Consider the following 17,901-nt stretch of genomic DNA (forward strand, 5'->3'; position numbering starts at 1 on the left):
AGCTCCAAATAAAATATAAAAAATTCAATATGCTAAAAATCATTTTAGTGAAAGTATTAATTCTTTTCATATAAATGTAACTAGCTAGTTTGTAATTTATTACTATGCCAAATATTTACTTTATCTAAAAGAGATGTAATATGTTCAGATTATATTCTAGAAAGGGGAAAATCTTATATTATTCCCACGAAAGCATATTTTCATTTTAAAACGATTTTGAAAATATTTACCTATTAACTTTTTCGAAGTAAAACGAAACTATAAAATAAAATATAATATTACCATGTGGGGACATTGTGTTTATATGGATTTTAAATTAAAATTATGCCTTGATTAACAACGTTAATGGTGATAATTATTATTATCCTGAGATACACAATTAAACAAATATTAGTGAGATATCAAAATAAAAAAATATAATTAAATATAAAACTAATAATACAGTCCAATGATGAATAGTGATGAGTTGCTATCATTCGATCCCATTATTATGTTATTGCTTTTCACTTCCTAATATAATAACGAATATTTTTGTAGGTTGTATGTTGTGATCATGAAATATTATTGTATTTTTATAACTCTGAATAATGAAATACTAATTAAAGCTAAAGCTAAGAGTAATATTCTTCCAATTTGGTAGGTGACTAGGTGACACAAGTGTAATGAATGTGAATATTATCTGCTTTCTTTGCTAAGCCAATAAACAACAGCGTTAAGTTGTTTAGGCTAAGAAAATGTTATCAGTAGATATATTAGTTGCATATGTGACAATTTCATATTTTATTTATTATCCGATGAAGTATAAATTTTAAACTACATTTACATTATATCCAACAATAAATGAGTTGTAAATACATTATAATTTCTACCATAAATAACATAACTTTTAACTGACAAATGCAACAAGAAATTAAAGATATAGTTCCATGCATTCACATATAATTGAAGAAATTACCTTGATGGTGATACCCTACATGAAATTTAGGTAACATACGTTACGTGTGTATGTGTGTGTGTGAAGTGTAAACTAACCAACCTAGAAATTAGTATATAATATCATAAAAGTAAACTTGCACGACTGCACTTCCATTCACATATTTTCTTAATGATTATAATACCGTCACGTTATTCATAAGAAGAATATGCATGCTTCTTAGTTCTTAAATAATTTGTTGCTTCTTTCTATATATATATATATATATGCACAACTACCAATTATTCACATTCACCATACTCATTACTCTATCTATTATTTCTTCTGAGAAATTAAGCTCCAACAATATGGGGAACATAGCTGGTTCTAACAATAACACAATTCTTCCCATTAACACCACATTTAAGCTTCCAGCTAATATACCAGTTTGGCCAAAAGGTGCATACTTTCTACCCTTTTTTATTGAATCTTTGATATTATGAGAAAAATTATCGTATACTTGTATATGCCTTAGAAATATATATAGTCATTTACATTAAGGAATAAGTTTTGACGCACATATTAAATGTCATGCAAATATTTCCCTAATGATAAATATATGAATTATTGAATATGTAGGTGATGGATTTGCAAGTGGAATCATTGATCTTGGTGGTTTAAAAGTATCACAAATTTCAACATTCAACAAGGTTTGGACAACACAAGAAGGTGGACCAGACAATTTGGGAGCTACATTCTTTGAGCCAACAGGAATACCAGAAGGGTTCTTCATGTTAGGATCATACAGCCAACCAAACAGCAAGCCTTTCTTTGGTTTTGTTCTTGTTGCAAAAGATGATTCTTCAACAGGAGCATTATTATTAAAGAAACCAATTGATTACACATTGGTATACACCAGCAATTCCACCAAGATCAAGCAAGACAAAGATGGCTATGTTTGGTTACCAGCACCACCTGAAGGATACAAGGCCTTGGGACATGTTGTTACCAACACACCCCAGAAGCCATCATTGGACAAAATCATGTGTGTGAGGTCAGATTTCACTGAGCAATGTGAGACATATTCATGGATTTGGGGACCACAAAAGAGTGAAGATGACAAAGGTTTCAATGTCCATTCCATTAGGCCAACCAATAGAGGAATCAAAGCTCAAGGTGTTCTTGTAGGAACCTTCTTAGCCCACGTTGGTGCTGCCACAACAAGCACTATTCCTCTTTCTTGTTTGAAAACTTCCAACATTAACAACTTCTCTTTTTCAATGCCTAATCTACCCCAAATTAATGCATTAGTTCAAGCTTATGCTCCAATAATGTACTTGCACCCTGATGAAAAGTACCAACCTTGTTCCACCGATTGGTTTTTCTCAAATGGGGGCTTACTATACCACAAAGGTGAAGAATCAAAGCCTGTGGCGATAGAACCAAATGGCTCAAACCTCCCACAACTTGGTTCTAATGATGGGACCTATTGGTTAGACCTTCCTAGTGACAAAACCAATCATGACAGGGTCAAAAAGGGTAATTTCAAAACATGCCAAGCCTACATTCATGTGAAACCAATGTTTGGTGGAACATTCACTGACCTTGCAATGTGGGTTTTCTACCCATTCAATGGTCCTGGAACTGCAAAACTAGGACTCATAGGCAAAGTTCCATTGGGGAAAATCGGCGAACACGTGGGGGACTGGGAACATGTTACACTAAGAATAAGCAACTTCAATGGCTGGTTGTGGAATATTTACTTCTCACAACATAGTAAAGGCCAATGGGTGGATGCATCAATGGCTGAATTCCAAAATGGGAACAAACCAGTGGCTTATTCTTCATTGAATGGTCATGCTTTGTACCCAAAAGCTGGCCTTGTTCTTCAAGGTACTGGTGACATTGGAATAAGAAATGACACTGCTAAGAGCAACATGGTTGTGGATTTTGGAGTAGGGTATGAGATAGTTGCTGCTGGTGAGTATTTGGAGAAAGAGATTGTTGTGGAACCTCCATGGTTGAACTACTTTAGGGAATGGGGTCCTAAGATTAACTATGACGTGAAAGAGGAGTTGGAGAAATTGGAGAAAGTGTTCCCTCTTTTGAAAGAGCTTCAAGATATTTTGCCGAGTGAGCTGTTGGGAGAAGAAGGCCCAACAGGGCCTAAGGTTAAGAACAATTGGGGTGGTGATGAGTACATCTCGTAGGTGGCGAGAACATGTCAGTTTCATGTCGTGGGTAGCGAGAAGCAGGGGTCGCAACACGTATATGCGGACACTACAAGTTCTGTTCATGAAAAAGGCAGTAGAAGATACCCATAAGCATGCATGAAAGTGGCATATTGTTAAAATAAAGTGTGATTATTAGAAGTGTGGTTATTAATGAAGAAAAGCGTGATTTAAGTTAAAATGATACAAAATTTAATTCTTTCTAACAGGAGAACATATTGTTTGACATCTAAACTATTATGGATATGCAAGTTATTATTTTTTTAAAATTATTTATATCAATATATACATGTTATATTATTAGTATTGTTTTTCTTTTAATATATATTATTATCGTTAAAGTTTTTTTTTTTTATATTCATGTTGGTAAAATATATTTATGTTATATTTATTTTAAATACATTGTAAATAAATAAATTATGTAAAATACATAAATATATTAGTAATAAATATAGTACGATAATAATATATATCATTAGAGTTAACATATATGTATGTTAATATATATGACCTTGATCCAACCGATACAAATTCGACGTAATAACTCGGCATTATGAGTCATAACTCAGCAAATTTATGTTGTAGTTCGGCATTACACAAGCTTAACGGACTACATCCTACATCCAAAATGTCCGATCAGATATCTTCATCCAATACACCTTTATTATTGCTCTTCAATTCAAACAATAAAACAGAAATGTAACCGACCTTTGTACTCTCATCTGTAAAAGGTATAATCTTTTATCCTAAAGACACATTAAATTCTCAATATTAGCTTAAGTTTTGGAGTGCCTTTGCAGGTACACTCCCCCCTTTTTTCCACAATTTGCACGATTGGATATCTCCCTAGGCGAAAAGCTCGGACTGTCCTAAGGCTCATAGATCAGCATCGAAGATAACAACTCGACACCGATTCCCAATAGTCGAGCTCCCCTCCAGGTATCCATACAGGAACAATTGGCACCCACCGTGGGTCGAGAATAGAATTCTTTCTTTATATCATCGGCCTCGACGTTCTCACCTAGAGCCATGGCTGAGCAACTTCCACCTACGCCATCTGAACTTCTTCGGATGGTGACCGAGTTACAACAAGCCAACCAGCGCATGGCAGAACAGAACCAAAGAATGGAAAATTAGAATAACAATGACAGACAAGAACGAACAGAAGAAGCCGAGCATCAGTCAGGGCCGATGCATGTCTCCGAAACCGCTCGGCACGAAGAAGAACAGCTTGAGCACGATGAGGAAGCTTGGCCAGAAGACGAGGATGACAACCTAGAAAACTCTCTTGGGCCATTCACGGTCGAGGTGATGAACTTCGTGTTGCCCAGGAGGTTCACTCTCCCAACTACCTTAACCCCATATGATGGATTAGGTGATCCAAAGAAATACATAAAAAAGTTCATCTCCATAATGATAGTAAATGGTGCATCCGATAAAGTTTTATGTCGTTGTTTTCCATCTTACTTAGATGGTCCTGCACTTGATTGGTTTTGTTCTTTGCCTGCATGTTCTATTTCTCGTTTTTGAGACCTATCAAAGCCGTTCGAGGAGCATTTTGCAGGATCAGCAATCTATCTACATGATTCTGATTACCTGAACACAATCAAACAAGGTCAGTACAAAAGCCTAAGAGATTACATGACGCGCTTCACAAAAACAGCTATGAGTATACCAGATCTCCACCCTGAGGTGGGAATTACACACCATCAAAAGCGGACTCGGACCAGGGAAATTCTAGGAAACTATTGCTGTGGCCAAACCTAAAACTATGGCTGAGTTTCGTGAAAAGGCGAAAGGTCAGATTGACATTGAATAACTTCGACAAACTCAGAAAATAGAGAGACCACAATACAGAGAAGACGATAAAGCACGAGATAGCAAGAAAAACTTCAACCCAACTCCCCAATATGAATCTTATACTCAGTTCAACACCAAGCGTGACGACATCATCAAGGAAATCTTGAATTCAAAGTTGATTAAGCCACCACGAAAAGCCGGCAACTATCCAGACTCAAAGTGTGCAGACAGATCAAAATAATGTATTTTTCATCAAAAGCACGGACACACCACTGACGAGTGTGTCATCGCTAAATACCTTTTGAAGCGGTTAGATCGTCGAGGTCATCTCGATAAGTACATCGGCGGCCATATACAGTGGCACGCACCTCACCCTGGTGACGAAAGCTTGGCAACACAGCACGGTCGAGATAAAGATCGATCGAACACCAATCCTCCCGACCAACCAAGACGTATCATTAACTGTATTTCTGGAGGCTTTGCAAGTGGAGGCGTCACAAGTTCGGCAAGAAAGCGGTCTTATCGAGCTATGCTTTCCATAGAAGCCGGTCAAAATCAACATCAGACACCTCCACATTTTCCTCCGATAATGTTCTAGACATCCGACTTTAACACCAACGTAACAAATCTAGATGACCCCGTTGTGATTTCTCTCCAGCTCGGGGATCTCCTAGTCAAAAAGGTTTTACTGGACCTTGGGAGTAGTGCCGATGTTCTTTTTTACTCGACATTTTAGAAGATGAAGCTAAGCAACAACATCCTCCAACTGTCCATCAGAGTCCTGGTCGGTTTCTCAGTTGAGAGGATCCCGGTTATGGGCTCTGTGTGGTTCCAAACCACACTCGGTTAGGTTCCCTTATCAAAAACTTCAGATATTCACTACTTAGTCATTGACTATTTTAGTCCTTACAATTTCATACTTGGCCGATCTTTCTTAAATAGGTTTGGTGCTATTGTTTCTACAATTCATCTCTGTGTTAAGTTCCTTTTGCAGGACAATACAATTGCAACTATTCACAGTGATGCCCGAGAGGCCAGAGAATGCTACAAGCTCACGTGCACAACATCAGCAACCAAGACGAGCTATCAGTCCTGGCCGACCTTGATCCCAGGGCAGGAATCCTTGAACGACCAACCCCGACTGAAGACTTGCATAAAATCTATTTTGCAGATAGCTCGGAAAAGTTCACTTACGCCAGATCCACACTAAGCTCAGAAGAAAAGGCCTTATTCCAAGCCTTCCTACAACAAAATGCCAACTTATTTGCTTGGACCCCAGCTAATATGCCAGGCATTGGCCCATCCATCATATCCCACAAACTGGCATTGGATCTGTCTGTCCGACCTATAGCTCAGAGAAAGCAAAACCTCGGCCATGACCGAAAACGAGCCTCGCTGAAGGAAAATAAAAAGCTCATCAAAGCCAGCTTCATTCAGGAAATCAGGTTCACGACATGGTTGGCAAATGTCGTCATGGTAAAAAAGCACAACGGTAAATGGCGCATGTGTGTTGATTTCACTGAACTCAACAAAGCATTCCCAAAAGACTCTTATCCCTTACCATCAATTGATTCTTTAGTTGATAATGCTTCTGTTATGAAAAACTTAGCTTATGGATGCATACTCTGGCTACAACCAGATCCAATGCATCCATCCGATCAAAGTAAGACCGCTTTTATTACTGAATATGGAAACTACTGTTATAAAGTCATCCCATTTGGCCTTAAGAATACAGGTGCAACATATCAACAACTAATGGACAAAGTATTCGCCCAACAGATCAGCAGGAACATTGGAGTCTACATTGACGATATGGTCAACAAAACGAAGACCAGTAACAACCACCTTAATGACCTCATAGAAATCTTTGGACAGATCCGAAAATACAACATGAGGTTAAACCCCGAGAAGTGCGTTTTATGCTCAGCAACCGAGGTATTGAAGCGAATCCAAAAAAGAGCCGAGCTGTTTTGGATATGAAGAGCCCATAAACTATCAAAGAAGTCCAACAGCTAACAGGAAGACTTGCCACACTCACTCGATTCTTACCTTGCCTAGCTTCTAAATCTTCTTGTTTTTTCCAAACTTTAAAAAAGAAAAAGGATTTCCAATGGACCGATGAATGTGAACAAGTATTCACAACCATCAAAGAAACTCTTTCAAAACCACCAATTTTACAAACACCCCTTCAAGGGGAGCAACTATTTTTATATTTATCTGTGACTAACTGGGCTGTAAGCTCCACTCTTATTGCAGAAAGGCAAATGCAGCACTTGCCGATCTATTTCACCAGCACAACACTACAGAACGCAGAACTTTGTTATTCGAGCATTGAGAAGCTATCTTTTGCTTTGGTTTTCTCGTCACGAAGACTTTGACCATACTTCCAAAGTCATGTCATCTATGTCCGAATAGATCAACCCCTATGACAAGTCCTTCAAAAACCATAACTAGCTGGCTGACTAGTAAAATGGTCGGTAGAACTTTCAGAATTTGATATCAGATACCAAGGACGATCATCGATCAAGTCTCAATTCTTGGCTGATTTCATTGCCGAATTCACAATCCAGATGCAACCGAAGATTCAACCCAATGGTCTTTATATTTTGATGGCTCCTCTAACCCACAAGGGTGCGGATCTGGAATCATACTAGACGACAGAAATGGTAACGTGATCGAACAATTGCTAAACTTTTCATTCAAGGCATGTAACAACCAGAGCGAGTATGAAGCTCTTATTTCCAGGCTCAAACTCGCTGTCGATCTCAACATTGCCAAACTTAAGGTATATTGTGACTCCCTGCTCATCGTTCAGCAGGTAAACGAGCTATACCAGGTGAAGGATCCTTTATTATCAAAATACCTTGCAATTGTTCAAACATTACTTTCAAAATTTCAAAAATGTGACATTGAACATATACTTCGGGAGGACAATAACCGAGCTGACATCCTATCTAAGCTCGCCAGCACTTAAACAAATAAACCCTGTAATGCAAGAATTTTCGTTGGTTAGGAATTTCACACAAAATAATTTTTGTTGATAGTATAATTCCCAACCAACTAACAATACTCAAATCAAATTTTAATTGTTTGGTTGTCATAAGTACAAACCCCAATGAAAATTAACCGAAGTATTTAAATCTCGGGTTGTCTCACAAGAAATTACAATGAAGTGATCAATTATTGGCTATGAAGGAACAAGGGAGTTTGATTGATAAAAGGAGCAAGAAAATAATTGACAAGAAAAGTAAGGAAAACAATTAAAGAAAGCAATTAATAAAGAGAGACATTCATGGCAAGGATTGAGAATATAGGCTTTCTATCCTAGTCATTAATCATAATGATTAACAAGAATTTATCTTATTTTGTCATCTCCAATGTTGGAAGAAGGTGTAAAGTTATCTTCCATGAGAGAAAGTCAAATAAGACTAGTTAAACTCAATCCAAAAGTCCTAATCAACTCACTAATTGAATTAGCAAGAGATTAGAGTCAATGGAAATAATATTAACTAACAACTCTAGATCACCAACATAAGTTGGGTATTCATGACTTAAGATTGCCTAATTCCTCTTTCCAAGCCAAAAATACTCAAAAAGATACTCTAACATCTAACCAAGCATTTGTCAAACACCTGGATGGCCTAAAGGGAAACATAGTAAATTGCAAGAATAATAAATCTACAACTACCCAATTGCAAGGAAACAATAACAACAACTCAATTGAACAATAAAGTAACATAAAACATCAATTGCATAAAAAGGAAGTCCAAATCCAACAAGAGTGTTCATAAACATAAAAGAGGCTAAAAGGGGAAATGAACAAGAAAACTAAGAAGAACAAAGATGTAAGAACAAGAAATTGTAAAGAAAACAAGATGAACACAAGAAATTAAACCTAGATCTAGAATGCAATTGACCTAAGAACCCTAATTCTAGAGAGAAGAGGGAGCTTCTCTCTCTAGAAAACTAACATATATGATGCTAACCTACAACTAAGTGCTCCCCTTTGCCCAAGCTTGAATTCTGCATGAAATACCCTTAGAAATGAGTTGGATTTAGGCCTGGAAAGCTCCGAAATCTCCCCCAGCGAATTCACTTTAATGAGGTCACGTGATCAGCGTCACACGTGCACGTGGGTGATGCTTGCGCGTCATTGGCCAAAATCCTCCTCACGCGTACGCATGTGTGACACGTGCGTGTGGCCCTCAATTCTCCAAATGCTCATTTCTTCATGAATTCTCCACTTTGCATGCTTTCTTCTTCACTTCTTCCATCCAATACTTACCTTATTAACCTGAAATCACTCAACAAACACATCAAGATATCGAATGGAATTAAAGTGAATTAAATTTAGCTATTTTAAGACCTAAAAAAAGCATGTTTTCACACTTAAGCACAAATTTATGAAGAATTACAAAACCATGCTATTTCATTGAATAAATGTGAGATAAGTTGATAAAATCTCCCAAATTAAACACAAGATAAACCACAAAATTGGGGTTTATCATCCTCCCTTCAACAATCCACGTTAATTCAACCCAGTATACAAGTAACAAAAGTTCTAAGTGTCACTGATGAGCGGATAATTTATACGCTTTTTGGCATTATTTTTAGGTAGTTTTTAGTAAGTTCAAGCTACTTTTAGGGATGTTTTCATTAGTTTTTATGTTACATTCACATTTCTGGACTTTACTATGAGTTTGTGTGTTTTTCTGTGATTTCAGGTAATTTCTGGCTGAAATTGAGGGACTTGAGCAAAACTCTGATAGGAGGCTGACAAAGGACTGCTGATGCTGTTGGAATCTGACCTCCCTACACTCTAAATGAATTTTCTAGAGCTACAGAACTCCATATGGCGCGCTCTCAACGGCATTGGAAAGTAGACATCCCGAGCTTTCCAGCAATATATAATAATCCATACTTTATTCGAGAATTGATGACGTAAACTGGCGCTCAACGCCAGTTCCATGTTGCTGTCTGGAGTAAAACGCCAGAAACACGTCACGACCCGGAGTTGAACGCCCAAAACACGTTACAACTTGGCGTTCAACTCCAAAAGAAGCCTCAGCTCGTGGATATATCAAGCTCAGCCCAAACACACACCAAGTGGGCCCCGGAAGTGGATTTATGCATCAATTACTTACTCATGTAAACCCTAGTAGCTAGTCTAGTATAAATAGGATAATTTACTATTGTATTAGACATCTTTGGTCTCAGTTTTATTTTATTCTTCATCTTAGGAGACTATTGATCACGTTTTGGGGGCTGGCCATTCGGCCATGCCTGAACCTTTCACTTATGTATTTCAACGGTGGAGTTTCTACACACCATAGATTAAGGGTGTGAAGCTCTGCCGTACCTCAAGCTTTAATGCAATTACTATTATTTTCTATCCAATTCGAATTATTCCTATTCTAAGATATTCGTTGCACTTCAACTTGATGAATGTGATGATCCGTGACACTCATCATCATTCTCACCTATGAACGCGCGTGATTGACAACCACTTCCGTTCTACCCTAGACCGGGCGCATATCTCTTGGATTCCTTATCAGAATCTTCGTGGTATAAGCTAGAATTGATGGCGGCATTCATGGGAATCTGGAAGGTCTAACCTTGTCTGTGGTATTCCGAGTAGGATTCCGGAATTGAATGACTGTGACGAGCTTCAAACTCCTGAAGGCTGGGCGTTAGTGACAGACGCAAAAGAATCAAGGGATTCTACTCCAACCTGATTGAGAACTGACAGATGATTAGCCATGCTTTGACAGAACATTTGGACCTTTTTCACTGAGAGGATGGGATGTAGCCATTGACAACGGTGATGCCCTACATACAGCTTGCCATAGAAGGGAGTGATAAAATTGGATAAAAACAGTAGGAAAGCAGAGATTCAGGAGGAGCACAGCATCTCCATACGCCTATCTGAAATCCACATCAATGGATTACATGAGTAACTTTATCTTTATTTTATGTTTATTATTTATTAATTTTCGAAAATCCCTAATCAATTACTATCCGCCTGACTGAGATTTACAAGATGACCATAGCTTGCTTCATACCAACAATCTCTGTGGAATCGACCCTTACTCACGTAAGGTTTATTACTTGGACGACCCAGTACACTTGCTGGTTAGTTGAACGGAGTTGTGACCACACATAGTAAAGAGCTATTATCTCGAATTAAATTTCATACAAGTACAAAGAGTACGAATCACAATTTCGTCCACCAAATTTTTGGCGCCGTTGCCGGGGATTGTTCGAGTATGGACAACTGACGGTTCATCTTGTTGCTCAGATTAGGTAATTTTCTTTTTATTTTCTTTTCAAAAAAATTTTCAAAAATCTTTCAAAAATTCTTTTTTTTCTTTTTCGTTTTCCTAAAGAATATTTTCGAAAAAAATTAATAAAAATACAAAAAATAATAAAATCATAAAAATAAAAAATATTTTGTGTTTCTTGTTTGAGTCTTGAGTCAATTTTTAAGTTTGGTGTCAATTGCATGTTTTAAAAAAGAATTTTGCATTTTTCGAAAATTCATGCATTCATGGTGTTCCTCATGATCTTCAAGTTGTTCTTGACAAGTCTTTTTGTTTGATCTTGATGTTTTCTTGTTTTGTGTTGTTTGTTGTTTTTCATATGCATTTTTTTATTTGTTAGAGTCCATGCATTAAAGATTTCTAAGTTTGGTGTCTTGCATGTTTTCTTTGCATCAAAAGTCTTTCAAAATTATGTTCTTGATGTTCATCATGATCTTCATAGTGTTCTTGGTGTTCATCTTGACATTCATAGTGTTCTTGCATGGATCATGTGTTTTGATCCAGAATTTTCATGTTTTGGGTCATTTTTATGTTTTTCTCTCTCATCATCAAAAATTCAAAAATCAAAAAAATATCTTTTCCTTTTTTTCTCTCCTAATTTTCGAAATTTTGGGTTGACTTGGTCAAAAATTTTTAAAATTAGTTGTTTCTAACAAGTCAAGTCAAATTTTCAATTTTAAAAATCTTATCTTTCTAAAATCTTTTTCAAAAATCATATCTTTTTCATTTTTTTTATTTTCAAAAAATTCCAAAAATCTTTTTCAAAATATTTTCAAAATTTTTTTCATATCTTTATGTCAAATTTTCGAAATTACACTAACAAGTAATATAATTGATTCAAAAATTTGAAGTTTGTTACTTTCTTGTTAAGAAAGGTTCAATCTTTTAATTCTAGAATCATATCTTTTAGTTTCTTGTTAGTTAAGTAATTAATTTTAATTTTAAAAAAATTAAATCTTTTTCAATCCTATCTTTTTATCATATCCTCTTATCTTATCTTTTTATATCTTTTTCAAAATTTATCTTTTTCAAAAATTGGATTTCAAAATATCTTATCTAACTTCTTAACTTCTTATCTTTTCAAATTTGATTTTAATATCTTTTTCAATTAACTATTTGACTTTTTGTTTGTTTCTTATATTTTTCAAAACCACCTAACTACTTTTCCCTCTCTAATTTTCAAAAATATCTCATCCCTTTTTCAAAATTCTTTTTAAATTAACTAATTATTTTAAATTTTAATTTTAATTATATCTTATCTTTAATTTTCGAAAATCACTAACCACTTTTTCAAAATTATTTTCGAAATTCTCTATCTCTCCTTCTTTTATTTATTTATTTATTTACTAACAATTCTCTTTACCTCTCTTCATCTCAAATCACTACCTCTACCCTTAACCATTCTTCTTCACTCTTCTTCCCTTCCCTCTTCTACTAACAACAAAGGATCCTCTTTACTGTGACATAGAGAATTCCTCTTTCTTTTCTTGTTCTCTTCTTCCCTATATGAGAAGGAACAAGGAAAACGATACTCTTGTTGAAGCTGATCCAGAACCTGAAAGGACTCTGAAGAGAAAACTAAGAGAAGCTAAACTACAACAATCCAGAGGCAATCTTTCTGAAATTTTCAAACAAGAGAAGGAGATGGCAGCCGAACCCAACAACAATAATGCAAGGAGAATGCTTGGTGACTTCACAAAACCAACGTCCAAGTTTGATGGAAGAAGCATCTCCATTCCTGCCATTGGAGCCAACAATTTTGAGCTTAAACCTCAACTAGTTGCTTTAATGCAACAGAACTGCAAGTTTTATGGACTTCCATCTGAAGATCCTTACCAGTTTTTAACTGAGTTCTTGCAGGTTTGTGAGACTGTTAAGACAAATGGAGTAGATCCTGAAGTCTATAGGCTCATGCTTTTCCCTTTTGCTGTAAGAGATAGAGCTAGAACATGGTTGGACTCACAACCTCAAGATAGCCTAGACTCCTGGGATAAGCTAGTCACGGCCTTCTTGGATAAATTCTTTCCTCCTCAAAAGCTGAGCAAGCTTAGAGTGGATGTTCAGACCTTCAAGCAAAAAGATGGTGAATCCCTCTATGAAGCTTGGGAAAGATACAAGCAGATGACCAAAAAGTGTCCTTCTGACATGTTTTCAGAATGGACCATATTAGATATATTCTATTATGGTCTATCTGAATTTTCCAAGATGTCATTGGACCATTCTGCAGGTGGATCTATTCACCTAAAGAAAACGCCTGAAGAGGCTCAAGAACTTATTGACATGGTTGCAAATAACCAATTCATGTACACTTCTGAGAGGAATTCTGTGAATAGTGGGATGCCTCAGAGGAAGGGAGTTCTTGAAATTGATACTCTGAATGCCATATTGGCTCAGAACAAAGTGTTGACTCAGCAAGTCAACATGATCTCTCAAAGTCTGAATGGATGGCAAAATGCATCCAACAGTACTAAAGAGGCAGCTTCTGAAGAAGCTTATGATCCTAAGAACCCTGCAATGGCAGAGCTTAATTACATGGGTGAACCTTATGGAAACACCTATAACTCATCATGGAGAAATCATCCAAATTTCTCATGGAAGGATCAACAAAAGCCTCAACAAGGCTTGAACAATGGTGGAAGAAATAGGCTCAGTAATAACAATCCTTTTCCATCATCTTCTCAGCAACAGACAGAAAATTCTGAACAGAACCCCTCTAATTTAGCAAACTTAGTCTCTGATCTGTCAAAAGCCACGTTAAGTTTCATGAGTGAAACAAGGTCCTCCATTAGAAATCTGGAGGCACAAGTGGGCCAGCTGAGTAAGAAAGTCATTGAAACTCCTCCCAGTATTCTCCCAAGCAATACAGAAGAGAATCCAAAAGGAGATTGCAAGGCCATTGAAGTAATCAATATGGCCGAATGCACAAGGGAGGAGAAGGACGAAAATCCTAGTGAGAAAGACCTCCTGGGACGTCTTTCAAACAAGAAGGAGTTCCCCATTGAGGACCTAAAGGAATCTGAGGCTCATATAGAGACCATAGAGATTCCACTAAATCTCCTTCTGCCATTCATGAGCTCTGAAACTAGTCCTCCTCAGAAGAGGATGAAGATGTAACTGGAGAGCAAGTTGCTCAATATCTAGGAGCTATCATGAAGCTGAATGCCAAGTTGTTTGGTAATGAGACTTGGGAAGGTGAATCCCCCTTGCTCATTGGTGAACTAGATACATGGATTCAGAAAACTCTACCTCAAAAGAGACAAGATCCTGGTAAATTCTTAATACCCTGTACCATAGGCACCATGACCTTTAACAAGGCTCTATGTGACCTAGGGTCAGGCATAAATCTTATGCCACTCTTTGTAATGGAAAAACTAGGGATCATTGAGGTACAGCCTGCCTTATTCTCACTTCAATTGGCAGACAAGTCAGTAAGACAAGCTTATGGATTAGTAGAGGACGTGTTAGTAAAGGATGAAGGCCTTTACATCCCTGCTGATTTCATAATCTTAGACACTAGGAAGGAAGAAGATGAATGCATCATCCTTGGAAGACCCTTCCTAGCCACAGCAAGCTGTGATTGATGTTAGCAGAGGAGAATTAGTCCTTCAATTGAATGGGGACTACCTTGTGTTTAAAGCTCAAGGACCTTCCTCTGCAACCATGGAGAGGAAGCATGAAAAGCTTCTCTCAGTACAGAGTCAAAAAGAGCCCCCACAGTCAAACTCTAAGTTTGCTGTTTGGAGGCCACAACCAAACTCTAAGTTTGGTGTTGAGAAGCCCCCTCATTCAAACTCTAAGTTTGGTGTTGGGAGACCCTCATCATGCTCTAAATATCTATGAGGCTCCATGAGAACCCACTGTCAAGCTAATGACACTAAAGAAGCGCTTGTTGGGAGGCAACCCAATTTTTATATATCTAATTTTAATTTTATTTTATTATTATTTTGTGATTTATTAGGTTCATGATCATGTGGAGTCACGAAAAAAATACTAAAATTAAAAATAGAATCAAAAATAGCATAAGAAAAATCACACCCTGGAGGAAGGACTTACTGGCGTTTAAACGCCAGTAAGGTGCATCTGGCTGGCGTTCAACGCCAGAACAGAGCATGTTTCTGGCACTGAATGCCAGAAACAAGCAACATCCTGGCGTTTGAACGCCAGGAATATGCCTTGAGGAAAGCTGGCGCTGAACGCCAGTAACAAGCATGGAACTGACGTTCAACGCCAGAAACATGCTACACATGGGCGTTGAATGCCCAGAGTGTGCATCACTTCGGCATTTAAACGCCAGAATGGTGTGCAAAGGCATTTTACATGCCTAATTGGTGCAGGGATGTAAATCCTTGACACCTCAGGATCTGTGGACCCCATAGGATCATCTCAGGATCTGTGGACCCCACAGGATCCCCACCTAACATATTCTCCCCTCTTCTCAACATTCATTCTCTCTTTCCAATAAACACACTTCCCAACAACTTCAATCTCTCTTCTCAATTACCCCCTTCACCACTCACATCCATCCACTCTTCCCCATAAACCCCACCCACCTTCGAAATTCAAAAATCTTTCCCACCCAAACCCACCCTAAATGACCGAAACTACACCCACTCCCCTCCCTATATATACCCTTCCATTCTACTTCATTTTCACACAACACAAACCCCCTCTTCTACACCTTGACCGAAACACCTCCGCTCACTCTCCTCCATATTTTCTTCTTCTTCTTCTTCTCTTCTTTCTTCTCTTGCTCGAGGGCGAGCAATATTTTAAGTTTGGTGTGGTCAAAGCATAATCTTTTTGTTTTTCCATTACCATCAATGGCACCTAAGGCCGGAGAATTCTCTAAAAAAGGAAAAGGGAAGACAAAAGCTTCCACCTTCGAGTCATGGGAGATGGACAGATTCATCTCCAAAAGCCATCAAGACCACTTCTATGATGTTGTGGCAAAGAAGAAGGTGATCCCTGAGGTCCCTTTCAAACTCAAGAAAAATGAGTATCCGGAGATCCGACATGAAATCCGAAGAAGAGGTTGGGAAGTCCTAACCGACCCCATGCAACAAGTCAGAATCTTAATGGTTCAAGAGTTCTATGCCAATGCATGGATCACTAGGAACCATGATCAAAGTGTCAATCCGAGTCCAAAGAATTATCTCACAATGGTTCGGGGGAAATACTTAGATTTTAGTCCGGAAAATGTGAGGTTGGCATTCCACTTGCCCATGATGCAAGGAGATGAACGCCCCTACACTAGAAGGGTCAACTTTAATCAAAGGTTGGACCAAGTCCGTATGGATATATGTGTGGAAGGAGCTCAATGGAAAAGAGACTCCAAAGGCAAGCTGGTTCAACTAAGAAGACTGGACCTCAAGCCTGTGGCTAGAGGGTGGTTAGAGTTCATTCAACGCTCCCTCATCCCCACTAGCAATCGATCTGAAGTTACTGTGGATCGGGCCATCATGATTCATAGCATCATGATTGGAGAGGAAGTAGAAGTTCATGAAGTCATCTCCCATGAATTCTACAAAATAGCCGAAAAGTCCTCCACCATGGCAAGGCTAGCTTTTCCTCATCTTATTTGCCATCTATGTTACTCAGCTGGAGTTATCATAGAAGGAGACATCCTCATTGAAGAGGATAAGCCCATCACCAAGAAGATGATGGAGCAAGCAAGAGAGACCCACCACGGATCTCAAGAGATGCATGAGGAAGTTCATCATCAAGAAATCCCTGAGATGCCTCAAGGGATGCACTTTCCTCCCAACAACTATTGCGAATAACTCAACACTTTCATAGAAGATTTGAGCTACAATGTGGAACAATTAAGAGTGGAACATCATGAGCACTCCATCATTCTCCATGAAATAAGAGAAGATCAAAGAGCAATGAGGGAGGAGCAACAAAGGCAAGGAAGGGACATAGAAGAGCTTAAGGACATTGTTGGTCCTTCAAGAAGAAGACGCCACTAAGGTGGATTCATTCCTTGTTCTTACTTTTCTGCTGTTCGGTTTTTATATTATATGTTTATCTATGTTTTGTGTCTCTACTTCATGATCATTAGTGTTTAGTAACTATGTCTTAAAGTTATGAATAATTCCATTAATCCTTCACCTCTCTTAAATGAAAAATGTTTTTAATTCAAAAAAACAAAGAAGTACATGAATTCCGAATTTATCCTTGAATTTAGTTTAATTATATTGATGTGGTGACAATACTTTTTGTTTTCTGAATGAATGCTTAAACAGTGCATATTTTTTATCTTGTTGTTTATGAATGTTAAAACTGTTGGCTCTTGAAAGAATGATGAACAAAGAGAAATGTTATTGATAATCTGAAAAATCATGAAATTGATTCTAGAAGCAAGAAAAAGCAGTGAAAAACAAAAGCTTGCGAAAAAAATAGAAAGAAAAAGAAAAAGCAAGCAGAAGAAGCCAATAGCCCTTAAAACCAAAAGACAAGGGTAAAAAGGATCCAAGGCTTTGAGCATCAATGGATAGGAGGGCCTAAGGAAATAAAATCTAGGCCTAAGCGGCTAAACCAAGCTGTCCCTAACCATGTGCTTGTGTCATGAAGGCCCAAGTGAAAAGTTTGAGACCGAGTGGTTAAGGTCGTGATCCAAAGCAAAAGAGTGTGCTTA

At 37.6% G+C, this 17,901-nt stretch overlaps 1 protein-coding gene and 1 non-coding gene across 2 annotated transcripts; one reads left to right on the plus strand and one right to left on the minus strand.

Annotated features, from left to right (window-relative positions):
* The first annotated feature begins 1,223 nt into the window (after positions 1 to 1,223).
* Positions 1,224 to 3,350, plus strand: LOC112702959 (hypothetical protein At1g04090). The gene is made up of 2 exons (XM_025754216.3): positions 1,224 to 1,372; positions 1,553 to 3,350. Exons 1-2 carry the CDS (start codon positions 1,282 to 1,284, stop codon positions 3,121 to 3,123), a joined length of 1,662 nt encoding a protein of 553 aa, XP_025610001.1. The 5' UTR covers positions 1,224 to 1,281; the 3' UTR covers positions 3,124 to 3,350.
* A 9,957-nt stretch (positions 3,351 to 13,307) lies between these two features.
* LOC112704239 (small nucleolar RNA R71) lies at positions 13,308 to 13,411 on the minus strand. The gene has a single exon (XR_003154874.1). It is a non-coding gene; the product is annotated as a small nucleolar RNA R71 (small nucleolar RNA).
* Between the last annotated feature and the right edge of the window lie 4,490 nt (positions 13,412 to 17,901).

This window comes from Arachis hypogaea, chromosome 7 (assembly GCF_003086295.3).
Source record: "Arachis hypogaea cultivar Tifrunner chromosome 7, arahy.Tifrunner.gnm2.J5K5, whole genome shotgun sequence".
NCBI lineage: Eukaryota > Viridiplantae > Streptophyta > Magnoliopsida > Fabales > Fabaceae > Arachis > Arachis hypogaea.

What these genes read in the sequence shown, in the direction of transcription:
- LOC112702959 (XM_025754216.3), top strand. Translation starts at nt 1,282, where the DNA reads ATGGGGAACATAGCTGGTTCTAACAATAACACAATTCTTCCCATTAAC. An exon ending in TATACCAGTTTGGCCAAAAG is followed by an intron (nt 1,373 to 1,552) that starts GTGCATACTTTC and finishes TTGAATATGTAG; the next exon opens with GTGATGGATTTGCAAGTGGA.